General features: G+C 41.4%; 1 protein-coding gene across 2 annotated transcripts in view; it reads right to left on the bottom strand.

Annotated features, from left to right (window-relative positions):
- Window positions 1-16,349, bottom strand: part of slc66a2 (solute carrier family 66 member 2) — a 40,142-nt gene that overhangs the window by 4,209 nt on the left and 19,584 nt on the right. For both annotated transcript variants that reach the window (XM_083981780.1, XM_083981781.1), the window contains one exon: window positions 15,908-16,124. In XM_083981780.1, coding sequence (XP_083837906.1) covers window positions 15,908-16,124 — 217 coding nt within the window. The remainder of the gene's footprint in view (window positions 1-15,907; window positions 16,125-16,349) is intronic.

Genomic DNA, 16,349 nt, shown 5'->3' with positions numbered 1-16,349 from the left:
CTTTAATTGTCGGTGCAAGCTATTTTTAGAACGGCGGAGCAGAGCCACGAGCTGTGTAGAGCTACGCTACAGAGGCTAATGGGATTTCTTGTTTCCCTCATAAAACTCATCAAATAGACAATCTAACAACTCCAAAACGCTCTGGTGGACAAGTTGTGACCTATAGGGATACTAAACTACGAAACTATAGGGATTATGACTAATAACATTTTATTGGTGATACCAATAAAACCCAGCATTTAATACGACTGTGGGAATATAATTTTATAGTCATGAGTTAAACTCTACTGAATTATATTGCATATTCTGAAAGATATAATTACTTATTCAATAGAACATTTTCTGTACATTTCCCCTTGGTATTAGCATCTCTCTCCAGACATTGTTTGATCTGTATCTTGGAAACATTTCCTCCTGGTTTATATATATATATATATATATATAGCTCAGCATTCAATTTGATCACTGGCAGTGGTTGTTAATAACAGAAAAGGGGGTCAGAGAAATGCAGTATCAACCCATGCAAGAGGGGAATAGCAAATTTGCCACAATAACAACCATTGCAACTTGTAATAATGAATCTTCTCAGGGTGCAGGCTTCTCATCAACTCCACATCCTGTGGCACATTTCTAACTACACAACTCATGAGCGTTTCTGGCACGCACTGAGCTGGCTGTTTATAGGATGGGCTCATGAGACAATCCAGGCTATGAGTTGTACAGTAACATAAAAGAGTTATTGTTTTGGAAGCGAGTGGAGAAAAGCGCCCATGTGATTTGTGATGGCACAGTTCCTTTAAGCATAATCTCTGTCCTCTCGTTGGCACCGAGAAACACTGTGAACTCAACTAATGAGATGGAAAAGGAAGTCTAACAAGAGACGAAGAAACATAGGAAAAGCACCAAGCCCCGAGGTCAACACACACAACTTTGTATACCATGAAGACAGACAAAGACACAGTGTCCTGCTGCACACAGGAAATACAACAACATATCCACTAAAAGTCCTCTAAACTTCTGCTGCTGGAAGTGCTGGTTATTAGCTTTCATGGCATCCACACCTCAACTTTTGCAAAACTCACTTGTGTTTGAGTCTTTTATTAATAACAATTTTGCTCCAGGCAGAGAAACATGTAGGCAATGCTGACAAAGAAAGGACTGAGCCAGCACTGTGTTTACAATGTACCTGTGTGTGCACACACACACACACACTCACATACACAGGACTCCTCAGATGTGCTTCTTAAAGCAACCTGACCACAACAAAAACCAACACATGCTGAGATATTTGAAATCATTTCACTCAGGCATGTTGGTTTGATTGGTCAGCACTTTCCTGAAGGGGAGTTGTTCCTCTCCACTGTCGCCAAGCGCTTAGTCATTATGGGAACTGTTGGGTTTCTCTAATATCATCACGCCTTGACCTCACACTGAAAAAGTTGAGATAATGTTATATTAGCACTATCCATATTAAGTTGAATTACATTGAACCATTTCATTAAGATTTGCAGGACATTTTTTTATCTGTTCTAAATTAATCTGTATTCATAGTGTTGAATATCACTTTGTTTCTTATTTGTTCAGGTTTTGAGACATTTGTTTCTGGCATTTTTGCATCCAACGCAATACCGGACACCGTCTGCCCTCTGAACTGGTAATAAATGTGATAAATGTACCTAATTAGTCAAGGTAATAAAGCTTGATAGAGCTGAAAAAAATGTTACGTTACAATGACAACCACCATTGTACACTGTTGTTCAAAACTGCTAATAATTTGTTTTGAATGCAGCGATTAATTAATTGTTATTAATAAATAATAAATTGTTAATAAAGTTAGATTTAATGTGGTTTATGTAAAAGAAATTGTTCCATTATGTGATAACATTAACACTAAACAGTTATGGCAGTCTTCTGGACTCTGCTGTGGGTGCCAATGATTTACCAATGGATAATTTAATAATAATAAATAAAACAGAACTCTACAGTGGCTTGAGAAGGTGTTCAGATCCCTTTCAACACATTTTTGTGTGCAGATTTCATTTTAAATCGATAAAACTGCGATGACCATCATTAAATGATCTTAGAAAATAGCAAATTTATGCAAAATCAAAAAGAAATCTCTTGTTTATAAAAGTAGTAAGACCCTGAGTGCATATGGCAGCTATGACTTTAAATGTAAGACCCTTTATTCTCAACAGTTGTGTGCTTGGCGTTTGATTGATATGTGTTCACAACATATTTTGTTCGTATTCAATCTAATATTCCCCTGCTGCGATCATCAGTCAAAGCTCTAATCTCATAACAGGGTTGTAAACATTAATCCACGTCAGGGTCAAGTATTATCTGTAAGTATATAACTGAATTTTCTCACGTGAGCCGACCCTTCTGATGGAACAAACTCAAATAAATGTGTCTGAAAACAAAGCTTTGCTTCCTGCGGCAGGTGCAATGTGGTGGTTCCACAATGAGGGAGGCAGGGTGAGTCTTTGTGTTAGCAGATTCACTGCCTTTCTATAAGCCTCTTAACACATGTAAAGAATGGATGAGAGGTAATCTAGCGCCCCCTCCCACTCCACCGGGCTTGTACTGTATCTCCAGCCGTCTGTTTTTTAGCCTCTTTGGGGGCAAAGCCTTTCAGCCCAGTCTCCTCCTGCATTATTCATGCCTCCACCAGCTTCACCTTTTCATTTGTAAGGCCAACTTGCTGCTTTCTCTTTTTTCACCTCCTACTTTTCTTTCGCCAGCATTTTCCCTGCAGCCTCTCTGAATGTCCCTTCTGCCTCCATTTCCACACTTTTTTTCTTTTCTTTTTGTTTTGCATAAGCGCACTCTCTGCAATACTTCTCCTCTTCTCCTCATCAATTCTTCTTTCCACCGTCTCCCCGTCTCTCTATACCTGCGTGTTTGTGTTTGCCTCCCCCTTGCCTGCCATCCTCACACTCCTCTCTCAGTAAGGAGCTTGTTAGCTCTGTGGAAAGAGACCCTCCTCTCCTCTCCCTCCTCCTCCTCCTCCTCCTCGCCGCCCCTCGGTGGCTCGCTGTCTTAGAGTTATGACGATGTGTACTGTACCTGCAGGTAATGATGAGAGAGGCAGGATTCGTGTTTGATCAATTCCTCTGCTGGTTCCCCTAATAAGAGGTATCTCAGGAAGGACCGGGCAACAGGGCATGAACATGTCTGGCTACTTATTTGTCACTTTCTCTGAGACGTATATAGAGGAGGAGGAGGAGGAGGGGGGAGAGAGAGGAGGCCCATTGTGCTCTGGGCACAAAAGACAGTGGTGGAGAAGTGGAGCTGGACTAGACAATGGGCTGCTGATGCATTCTATAGCAGCGTTGGCTTTGTATTATTGCTTTGAATGTAAAAAAGACACACTAAAGGTGGACAGGGACACATATCAAAAGGTTTTTTTCAGCTAAGATAAATGTGAGGAAAGGTAGGAGCTGAACTGAGCATATATACTGTATACTATGCTGGTTTTACAGCTATAACTAATCTGACCTAGTGACACAGAAGCTATTCAGCCTTTCGGGCGTAAAAGCTACTGAGCTAAATCCTTAAAAATCCGGTGTATTAATATTTCATTTAATAAGGAGTTATTACTTCCTAAACACGCTTAGTGAAGTCTGCAGCTATTCGTTTTCCTCAGCTTATCATCCTTCTCCAGCTGGTAAGCGGTTCAGTGTAAATGTCTCTCAGGATTCAGCCGGGGTTTCTGCTTCGCTTCCAAACTGCTCTGATGCAGCTACGGTCACCTGGTGGAGGGTCAGAGAGACTCCACCCCGGAGCCATCATGCACCTATTAGAGGTTTTGGAACAGGGGAGTATTACCAGGGCTGAGATTAGTGAGGTAAGAGGGAAATTATCTAAGAGGAATAAAAGTTATCTATTCACACAATTTTAAAGCCAACAACGTTTTTAAACTGTTCAATCTCCTTTTTATCCACAGGCTGGGCCAGTCAAGCTTTAATTATGAATTCTAATGCCAATCCCAAAGTGTCCTAATACCTAACCATAAGTAGAGGGCTTTGAAAAGACTTCCCAAAAAGATTAACTCTGACACTAGTGTCTCACATCTAAAGACAATGTGTATTAAATCACAGAACTTAAATTCTCACACTGTGAGATTCTGTTAAAACAAAAGGTCTCACAGGGTCACTGAAAAATTATTTCCAATCATACAACAGGTGGACTTTTACAGGAAGAAAAACTTGTTCCTCCAGACTTTCTTGCTCATTGGAATTCTACATGATGATGATTATGATTATGATTATGATTATTATTATTATCGTTAATGTAGTAATTCTGCACTGTCATGACCTGCCTCTCATATAAACTCAATTTTGTTTTTCCACCAAACCTTTTGGTTTTGAAATCTGATGGATGCCCGGGCCAGTATCAGATGGATGGAGAGTGTTAGTGTGAACTAATATAAATTACATGTAAAAGCAAAGTAAAAGGAAACTTAAAATGGAATTACATTGACTTTAAGTGGGAGTGTTGTTGGTCTCCCTTTTTTGCCAGTGCATCAAAGTTAGCCATCTTTGGACAATGTACCAGTAGTTGACGGGGCTGGATTAAAAAACCCAACTGGCCGCAAACGGCCCACAGGACCTTAGTTTGCTCATGGCTGCCAAACAGCCCACAGTCTTCTCTTCTCTGTCCTCATCATCAAATCAGTCTGCTTCTTCCTTTTTAGTGCTGGAGAAGTTGACAGTCATTAAATGTAAATTTCTGAACATTAAGATGAAAGAAAAAACAAAGGCTGACCTCAGACAACTTGAATGATCACTCAAGAGGATGGGAGCACGCCAGACCTGATTTTATTCTGACATAGGAAGTCTGTAAAATTGAAATTGGGATATGCACCCAATATATCCAATTAGGGTGATGTGCATCCATTAATGCAATGGTGCAGCTATGAAGAACATTGAGCTTGAACAACACCAGCTACAGTGTGCAACACAGTGTAGGTGATGGTGGTCAGATCCACAGCTCTGACATTTTTTGAGAAGGAATCCCTGTGCCTCCACTGTGGGCAGGAGAACCTATTCCAGGACTCTTTAATGTGCATGGGAGTGTGAGTATTGTTTTGAGACAGACTTGAGAAATGTGCACCTATTCTGTTGCAAGACATCTAAGTGGAGAACTGGATTTTGGATGGTAAACCTGATATTCTAGCTCAACTTTACACAGTTCTATGCAGAAAACTGTGTATCAAATACTGTATGTGCTGTCGGCCTGGTACCATCTGAGGTTTGAAACCCATTTTCTTCAAATATAAATGTTCTGGGCTGTGAGACCATTCATTATTTTGTACATGAAGCACTGTAGGGCCTACTTGCTTTGAGTTCTTCCTCAAACAAGGAACCTACTTCATCTTTTAGGTTCTATTTTTAGTGCTTGAATTGTTTTCTGAAACTCTGTGCCACTGTTTTGAAATTCGTTTTGCAGGTCTTTGTCAGTCTTTGACTGCTGTTGCTGCAAAATTTGGTTTAATTTGCTTTGTTGAGAAAAAAACACTATTCACAAAGCAACTGCATTCCCTCACAGAACTGGACTTGGTTCTTTCTCCTTAAAGGGATAATTCAACATTTTGGCAAATTGGCCCATTGCCATAATTTTCAGAGTAGATTCGTTACCTTTAATTGTCGGTGCAAGCTATTCCTAGAACGGGCGGAGCAGAGCTGCAAGCTGCTCAGAGCTACGCTACGGAGGCTAATGGGATTTCTTGGTTTCCCTCATCAAACTAATCAAATACACAATCCAGCAACTCCAAAACGCTCTGGTGGACAAGTTGTGACCTGCACATTCACCATACTATGAAATAATAACGGAACGTTTCGAGTTAAATTCATGCAAAACCGTTGATATGCGTTCCCGTTGGGGGCAGTTTTTCGGCAAGCAATCTCTGCATTTCTCTATGCGTTATTATCTCATAGCGTGGTGAATGTGCAGATCACAACTTGTCCACCAGAGCGTTTTGGAGTTGTTGGATTGTGAATATGATGAGTTTGATGAGGGAAACCAAGAAATTCCATTAGCCTCCGTAGCGTAGCTCTGAGCAGCTCACGGCTCTGCTCCGCCATTCTAAAAATAGCTTGCATCGACAATTTAAGGTAACGAACCTACTCCTAAAACTATAGGGATTATGGCAATGGGCCAATTTGCCAAAATGTTGATCTATCCCTTTAAATCTCCACGGGGGTTCCGCCCCCAAAGGAACAGAAACAAATGGATTCGGTTTCATCTACTGCAAGAGAAAGAAAAGCCGAGCGATGAGAGCAGATGGCGGCTGGAGCGGTGGGACAGATGGTCTGGAAGGTTCTCCAGCTGCGGAGGTTTGCTTCAGGGAGCTGATGCTGCTCTCCTCCACTGTCCTGCTACACGCAGCAGCGCCGTGCGCACAGCCACAGGGGTGACGGCCCAGAACCATCAGTATAGTCAATACACATCCATGCCAGCACGTGGCTCTATGAGTGTGGGTGTGTGTGTGTGTGTGTGTGTGTGTGTGACAGCGGCCTGTAGGCTAAATAAGGCTCTGGCACTCTTATCTAGCATACTGGGATGCAGCTCAACACCACCAGCCTTATAAGGCTGCGAGTTGGCCGTCTGGATTGTCACATCACCCTGTTTTGTGTTTGTCTGTGCGCGTGCATGTGTGTGTTTTCTGTCTGTGTTGTTGTAGTTTATTTGTTTTATGGCAGGCTGGTCAGTGTCGGTATGTACCTCAGGCTCAGGATCAGCTAATAATAGCAGTGGCCTGAAAACTATTAACACAAAACCTTCATCACACACACACACACAGACTAACACACACCTACTTAGTGTGTCCCTCATGCAGTATCTGTCTTCACATATTTTTTCAGTTGTTTTGGCTCAGATAGTTTCCTCTGGTTCCAAATTGAGTTTCAACTAGTTCAGGGATTCATGAAAATTTCTAAATTATGTTGAGAAAAAAATGAAAATAACAGAATTAAAATGATTAAAAAAAAAACTGGCCATAATAAAACACAGAGATTCAATTTTCTCTCACTTTAAAAAAAAGTGTTGCTATAAAAGCTTATCAAAAAATTACTGTTTGAAGGAAATTATGACTAATTAAGTCATGATTATGATTCTCCACTGAAGCTGCTGAACTGCCTTTTCATCACCAATATCTTTCTATTCTTATTAATTGTTTGATATCTCTGTTCAAGTAATTTAGACTGTCTCTCTCTTATCCTGAGTGACTTATCCTGTCACTTTCACCTCTCTTCCTTAAGGGTGGATGAGCTGTGAAATGAGCAGTGTTTGGCTAGTTGGGCTTGCCGACTACAAAGGAGTGCAGAGTGCTAAAGGGCAAGGCCCGGGGGCGTACGTGTGAGACACAAAGGTAAACATTAGATTTCAAGGCTCAGAGGTATAAGATCAGTGGGTGAGGTCAGGACAAGGCCGGGGTCTGGGAAACAGGCTGCACGTCTCCTAGGAGCTGTCCTGAGCCTTTAAATCAGCCCATCCATTCCCATCCATTAGCTAAACCACACAGCTGGAGTCAGACACAACAAAGTCAAGAGGCAGGGTACGGCCAGGACAGGTCTCCGGTCTATCACTGATATAAAGACACAAACAACACGCATTCACACGTATGGGCTCTCCAATCAGACACTCCAATAGCAGAGTGAACGTTCTCATGTGGTTTTGCAGCGATGCGTTTTGGTTCACTTGAATGTTTTTCTCTGTGTGAAGGTGCCAAGGCCGACCGAGGGGAAAAATACTTCAAGTTTCAAAACTGAACAGAACCAGAGAAAATTTACTTTAGGAGTAAAAGTGTGTTAACTTTCAATTGTGGGAGGAAGCATCAGAAGAACATGTTAACTCCACAAATGACCCGCTCACTGACAACATACAGTATATCACTGTTTAACAATGCAGATGACTGACAATGATGGAGATAGAGGTCTAAATTAGGGCTGTCAATCTTCCCTCCAAATCAAATTCGAATTTCTAACGCTTCTTATGTTAAATATTTAAATTATATTCAAATTTTCAATGGTGTTTTTTTTTAGCTCATTTATACAACTACCAGCTTATTATTATGTCCCACGTCCACTAAAGGGCATTCCAACCAAATCTGTTATGTAACATTTGCAACACACTTAAGTTTTACCAACTCATTATAAAACTTCAAGAAGGGAAATTGAAATATTATAAGTAGCGGTGAAACAGATCACAGTTGATCCGTGATCCGTTCAGATCGCTCTCCACGAATCAGCACGCAAGTGGTCCGCAGATCGATCGATAAAAGAAGAAGGTGTGTGTGTAGTGTGAGAACACGTAGGCGCATCGCCCCAGCTGAATAAACGGGCAACAAAAAAAACGTAAAACTAGTAAATTTGAAGCTGCAGCTCTACGTCGCGCACAACAGCAAAATTGCTTGTTATATCAACATGTTTGCTACCCCGAACGACGCAACACACAACGTTAATTTGCGTCATTGTTGAAGGCACATGCTCGAACGTCAGTTTCCACCTTGGAATGTTCTGATTTTTAAAATAATTTGAATTCTGTTCGAATAGCGAAGTCCATCCTGACAGCCCTCGTCTAAATTGTTCTGTAAAACTCTATCCCAGACAGTGAACAGTCTCTCCACATGCTGCAGTGTTGTGTGGAGCTGTGTTTGGGCAGGTGGGTGATTTGGGCGGCTGAGTCAGCCAGTGAGTGGATTACTAGGGGAAAAAAAGAGAAAAAGAAGTCTTCACTTCCGTTGCTGCCGGCCCGGTTGCAGTTTTGAGTGGGATTGATTGGAACTGTAGACAAGAGACCAAGCAGACACATTAAGGTGAGTGCATGGCTGGGACGTCCACCGCTGGCGTGTGTGGGGAAATGATGGTGGAAATATGCTTCGCCTGGACAGCGAGTCTGGATACAAAGCCATCAAGCTGCTTATCTGAGTCCAGGCGGTGGATATCATCCCTTTCACTGTTAGTGAGCTCGTCTGCAGTCCACACACAGAGAGACACAACTATAATGATAGCAGGTTTTCAGCCCCAGAGGAATTCATTAAATCGGCACGACTGATACAACGGAACCTAAAACAGCAAGGTAAAAAGTAAACTTATGACTGAGAGCTCAAAAGATCAGCGGAGTGGTCAAAAACAAAACACTAGTAAGACTCTTAATTAACTGAGACTGAGGGGAAATAAATCTCACTTTCTACAATTTGGGAACTTTAACAGAAGAGGGTGAATGAACATCGGATGAATGTCAACAACATCCTCCTGGGACAAAAACATCTAAACCCCTCTCTCTCTCTGAATAATGCAATATTAAAAACTGTGTTGCTGCTGCCTGTCGACAGAGTGTCACACTGCAGTTCTGGTGTGTGTGTGTGCAAAACGGAGGACGTCAAAATATGATTCACTGCACTGGCAATGCTGGTGCTGCTCCAACTCCGTCTCCGACTCCGTCCCCCGGGCGGATGAGGTGCTGAGGCTTCCTACTGAGAGCCTGAGTATACGGTACACACTGGGAAGGAGTCTGGCACTTCAAATGTTGCCCTGGTGTGAGCGGTGGCACAGAGGCCGGGACATTAATTAGGCGGAAGTCAGTGTGATGTTTTTTTCCACACTGATGTGCTGCATGAGATCTGATATATTACTTTTTTGTGTTAACCCTTTATAGTAAGTACACACTATTAAGCATTGGTTAAGCATTAATACTGAATTCTTCATTTATAACGCATGGATACTCATTAGTATGTAGTTTATAAATACAGTTAGAGCTTATCAGTGATGAGTTAAACATTTTAACTGTTTACTACATACTACATACTGTACATACTAATGGGTATTCGTGCGTTATAAATAACGAATTCAGTATTTCATGCTTAACTAATGCTTAAAGGGATAGCTCACCCAAAATTCAAATTTCTGTGTGTCGGTGTGTCTTTTTGGACGAAGAAAAGTGGGGTCCGTTCGCAACCGTCACATGGACATGCAGTGCTGCACGGAGCCCCGCTGTAACTCAGAGAAGGCACGGAGGACTCTGAAACTTCTCCCAGCCCTTAGTCGACATGAGGGTGAGTAGATAATGAGTGAAATTTTAATTTTGGGTGAACTATCCCTTTAATAGTGTGTACTTATTATAAAGTTTTACCCTTTTTGTTGTTGTTGTTGTTCCAGGCACTAACAGGAAAAGGGCACTCTGCTTTACCTCTCCCGTCCGTCTGTGTTTGTCTCTGCAAAATGAACACTGCACCCTTTTCATTCACACACACACATTCATTTATTCCCCTCAGCCTTACTGTATCTCTCACTTCTCTGTAGCTAAAAATAGCCTCAGCCAAAAAAGCCAAGCTGATCGTAACCCTGCACACAAGCTCTAACCTTAAAAAATGCACTCTGAAAGCAAAACAGCCTCATTTTACAGGATTTGGCTTCCTGTGCACACACACGCACTGTCTCATACCACAGTCTATGTCTCATACACACACACAGACACACTTTGAATGAAGTGCAGAGGTAAAGTAACCTAGCAACAGCTTGCCACACTCAACAGGTTGTGCACAGAGGGAGGACACAAACAATCAACAGAACTGGAAATGACAATGTCGTCTGCCGTCTACGGAGGCTCTCACAGTCGTCACATGATCTGCCCCGGCTGATGGAGGAATATGACAAAAGAGCTGACAAACAGGACCGACATGAAGCTTCATGTTTCATACCGGCTGGATATTATAATACCTTAGACTTGACATTACACTAAACACACATTAATATAAGGAAAATGATGTTTTTACTTCACTGTAGCTGGGCACTGAAACCTCAGATATTTTTAATAACGTGGAGGTTTGACCATCTAACACAGTAATGCAGTAAAGCTGGAAAGCACATAACATTAAACCACTATTTCACACCACTGTAATAGATCCAGTATATTGCAGCATTTTGACAGTTCTCAAAAGGAACTACATTTCTTTCTTTCTTTTTGCCCTTTTTCCTATCGACATGCCAACGTTTGAAATAAATACGAGTGATGATGACATCATTAGCAATTACACTGCAGCGCTCGTCACCAAGGTGATTTTGTTAATCTCAGCCTGCAAGCACATGTTACAGTACATAGACCGACTGAGTGCTCTTTAATAAGGAGCGGACGTGAGGCTGTATTCTCACAGCTGGCCAGTGGCCACAAGATTGAGTGTTAAGAGCATGTCTCATGTTGGCAATAGCCTGACTGTGCCAATCTGTACTGTGTGTCATTCCCCTAGGCTCTCTCCTGACTTTCCTGTCAATTAAAGGCAAAAATGACCCAAACATATCTTTAAAAAAAGGAATCCTTAGAGATTATAGGTACAACTTTTTCATCAAAACGATTAATTTTTCAAAAATAATACATCCACAGAACATCGAGAGGGATGCAGAATAAAAGTATTGATTTTACTTTTTTTTTTAATAGGATGTAAATAATTGTTTAATAAATTTTGACGGGTCCAAATTTTATAAATATTTACATCTGGTTATGTTGGCAACGTCAACATGAAATGATCTCTGCGTCAACAGCATTAGTAGCCTAGATGTCATGTGAGGCGGAGCTCAGGGGCCAGATCGTGATAGCTCTTTGGAGAGAATGGCATCGTGCTAATGCTAATGCTAACTAACGGTCACCCGGTAATGTAACGTTTCCGGTGCAGGCGTGATGCTGCGGGTTTGTCGGGTTCGTCTGCTTGTGAGTTAGTGTGAAAGGATTCAGATGTGGTTCCAGTCCGCTGTCAACACCGGAGCTGCTGCTCGTTAATACGGTTAGCGTTAGTTTAGCTTTCCACTCCCTATGGCAACCAGTACAATGGCCTTCATGCACAGCTCCACTACTTCCTGAACTTTAGCCAGCTCCTTTATTTCCTGTCTTACATTATTGGACAAACTGATTAATCCAGGTGTGTCTGACCTCACAACAATGGTCAGACACACCTGGATTAATCAGTTTGTCCAATAATGTAAGACAGGAAATAAAGGAGCTGGCTTAAGATCAGGAAGTAGTGGAGCTGTGCATAAAGCCAATGGAAGGTTGGAGCGAGAGCGGGTGAGTGTGAGTGTGACACCTATTGGACAGGAGGAATTAAACTTGTAGCTAACACCTTTAAATCGTCTAATCCAGTTTCTGACACCATTCATATCATTTTCTATTGCAATTATTAACCAATTTAGGTTCTGTTATTCTCTCTCAATACAGTAGTTATCATTGTTTGTCCACAGTTCCCGAGCTGCATTCAGGTTGTCTACCCCGGCATGAGGGATTCAAAGAAAATGATGCATAAACATTATCTCACTGATATCAACCTCACTATTTACAGTTCACTCTCTTCGTGGGCTGTATCACAGATGTGCATATGAAGTCGCTGCGAATGAAAACTGAACAATGGCCGACCCTTAGTGTTTGTTTGGCTCAACTATAAACAGAGCAGGTTTCTTCTTCTACTGTGCAAGCTGCTGAAATCAATTGCCCTCTGGTGGGATTAATAAAGTGGTTTGAGTTGAGTTGAGTTCTGTTGTATTTCTGCAAATTATCATATTAAACCGCACTCACTGTTACCACAGAAACCACGGGTGTCGCCAAATTAACCAACCATCTTTTCCAACAGAGTCACACATTAGTTTTGTCTCTTTTCATGAGGGCATGGCACACTGAGAATTTGTTGAGAGAACTGGGCCAAAGCAACTGTGAAATACTATAAAGCTTCTTTGGCGATGATCGACAAAAACACTGTTTGTGAGAAACAGTTATTAACATTGCCTTTAATTTTATCAACTGATGAGCAGTTTACTCCCTTCAAAAACCCACTACATATAAAGTTTACCATTCTGAACCAATGTCCGAATGTGAGAGTTATTATATTTTATAAAGTGACTCCTAATATCCCACAATTCTCTAGCTCTTCACCACAGTCATTTCATACACCACCCATGATGTAATGGCTCTGCTGCCGCTGAGTTTGACTACACAGAAAACTGTTGGCCTATTTCCGAAACATCAATGGCTATCATTAGCTTTTGTTCAAAATAAAAAGTGAAACTACTTCTCCTAGAGGCCTCAACAACCATATGATGAAAAAATCCATCCGCTGCAGCCAGTGTGAAAGAAAAGGTAAAGAGGCAAATCCCTTCCACGAGCACATCCAGTAGACGGCTTTGAGGTCAATGTGAGTGGTGGTAAACAAAGTGTTGGGTGGGTAGGAGGCAGCGAAAAACAAAAAAACAAAAAAATCAAAAATAAATAAGGCATGGGACAGAGAGGGTATGGAAAGGCCCAGCGTGGGAGCTGTCATGGCCGTTTAAGTGGACAGGCAGCCCTGCTGGAGCTCTGTTATCTGTCTGCTCCAGAAAGCCAACCAACAGGAGGGGGGCGGGGGGAGTGGGGGGCACACACTGCTCTGAGGCGGGACACACACTGCGAGAAAGCTTTTTTATCTGGCCTGTGTGGTCGGTGGACAATCTCAAACTCACACTTAATCTAATCACTACATCATCAGTTTAATCTCTTCAATTACTTAACAACAACTTACACATTCAACTTGATCATATTTCTTTTCTGTTGAATCTGTTTGCAATCACGTTAATGTGCTGTCAAATCTGTTTATTAGGGCTGTTAGATAACATCAGTACACTTTATTATCGCAATATTTTACAACGTTATTGTACTTTTTTTTATTTTGAAGCGCTGTATAAACACTTTATCAATAAATCACATGGTAACAGTGGTTTTGTGTTGCTGATGCAATTTTTAGTGTTGTTGAATGTTGCAGCGACCATGAACTTTAATGAAACAACACATTTCTTTTGTTTTTGTGATCAACTGTTTTTATTTGACAAATTTTATTTCCTAATAATGGTTTTCTTGCTGTTCCTGTGCGCACATTTTTACTGACTGAGGCAGATGTTAATTCCTGTGTACATACTGTATCCCCTTCAGGATATCAGTATGTATGGTATTTCCAGATTCTTGCCATTCTATTTATGTGTCCTCAGTACTTTTCGACTAAAATGTTGTATACTATTAAAAGCGGTTTATTTTACTGGCCACAGCTTGGAAAACTACCAGCATTGATTTTGAAACTGTGTATGCTTTCAAAAATCAATTTCACTTCAAAGCCTCTAATTACAGCCTGTGACTTGATGCAAATCAACATTAATGAGCCAAAATGATACATTAGCGACAGATACAGCCAGACAGAAACCTCATTACCATATTGATTCCCAGACAAACTTCAGAGGGCCAATTGTCATGTTCGCATAATAAATAAATGTCAGGAGCCCCGTCCTTACTTCCTGCTCAACAGGTGCCTTCATAATACTTAATAAACACGTGTCAGTGTTAATGATGCCGTGTGAGACAATATAATCTGGAGACATTACTTACAAGTGTGTGCCACAGTAACACACCCTCAGAGCTGCTTGTGATGGAAGTGGTACTCATAAATAAAACAGCACTCATCAGCAGAGAGACGTTGTCATTAATCACGGACACAACAAGCTTTGCTTTGATTTCCATCTGAATGAGTCCTGGTAAAATGATACTCGTGGCTCAAATATTTGAGAGAAACAGGGCCAGTAGATAACTTCTCTGCATGGTTGGAGAGAGAACACAATCCCACAGACACTGTCCATCACTTCACGCATCAAGTAACAAGTTGTAAACAGACTTTTTTGAGATTGCGATCTGACTGTGACAAGGTCGACAAAAGAGAAATGTGGTAAAATCTGTGTTCACCACACCCAGTAACGCAGGCCCTGCATCGCTCCTCCACTGACGGTTGATAGGAGCTCAGCTGACAAATCAAAGTTCTGGCAGGATCAAATGGTGATGTATTAACTACTGCTACTGTACGACTCAAACCTACATACCAACCAATCAGAAAACATAAAATGATGGCAAACACTGGCTGGTTTGATATTGGGTAAACGCTAGGGATGCACGATAATTATTGGCCCGATATCAGGAAATTATGACATCATTCCGATAGCATAACGAATAGCCCTGATGAGATATACTGTACTTTCCGGACTATAGAGCGCACCTGAATATAAGCTGCACCAGCTAAATTTTAAAAGAAAATACATATACATATAGGCTGCACTTGAATATAAGCAGCAGGTTTTCATGTTATAACATGAGATAATTACACAGAAAGACAGTAGGGAACTGTGCAAGTCCCTAACCCTAATAAATGGAGCGACTTTGTTTGTGTAGTCTTAACCATCATAAACAAAAGATTACGGGTTACGGAGCGTGTTTGTGTGCGGTGTGCAGAGAGTGTGACTGAGTCTAGTCTTCATTCTCATTTCTACATTTAAATTATCTTTCTATGCAGGTTAGTGATTTCGTTCTGTATAAGAAATGATCTCCATCCATGAAAAAAAAAGAGAAAACAATCACATGGCAGCAAAGGAAGCTGTCGAGTCATAAAATGCAGAATTTAACTGCACAGCATTTGCTGACAAAGACGACCAGGTTGCAATAATCACTGGTAGTTGTGACATGTCAAGAACCAGTCAAGGAGCAAACAGTGTTTGAGTCATCATTTCCAAAGGTCTCCATTTTTTTCCCATCCAGACTAAAATGCAACCCCAGAGTCCAGCAGCGTTTCTAAAAGTTTTTGTTTTAGCAGCTCAGTCACCAGTTGCAGACAAAGCAAAAAATTTAAACATATTAAACATTTTAAATTGAGAAATATTAGTGTGAAAGTAGACTAAGAATTTGATAGACACGCCAATATCCATTTTGAGCTAAGCTGTTAACTGTCCAAAACCTCGCCCATGGCTCTTATATTTGTTTCTATTGTGACTTCCACAGGCTAAAAGCCAAACTAGATGCAATTCTCTGAGAATATGAATAGAATAAATTGGAATATTCAGGATTAAATCCATACCTCATGCCCTCAGTGGATTTATTTTGATAGTTGCAGTAGAGCTGCGGTGTGCCCAGCATTGCCTCAGAGAAGACGGCCAGGAAGCCCAGAGTCTCCACAAACAGCGCAGAGTCCAGGAGGAGGTAGGTGATGTAGGCCGCCACCAGCGTGAAGGCCAGCACGCACTGCACGTAGTCCACGAAGCGACTCCACGACCAGAAGTAGCCCCAGTCGAAGTCTGAAGGTGCACAACATGGGGGAGACCACAAGTGAGTCCACAGAAATGAATATGACAACTGGAGGTTTTAGGGTGAGGACAGATGGTCAGTATGAGATGAGTGACAGAAACATTACAATAAAGTAGGTAAAGCAAAGTGCAATCAAGTAACTGTAAGAGACTTGTGGTTGTTCTTGGTTTGATTACTTTTTAGACACACCACAGAGCATTTGATGAAAAATCCCA

Source organism: Trachurus trachurus (genome assembly GCF_905171665.1).
Source record: "Trachurus trachurus genome assembly, chromosome: 11".
Taxonomy (NCBI): domain Eukaryota; kingdom Metazoa; phylum Chordata; class Actinopteri; order Carangiformes; family Carangidae; genus Trachurus; species Trachurus trachurus.
The sequence above is the reverse complement of the archived record's forward strand: the minus strand, read 5'-3'. Positions and strand labels throughout refer to the sequence as shown.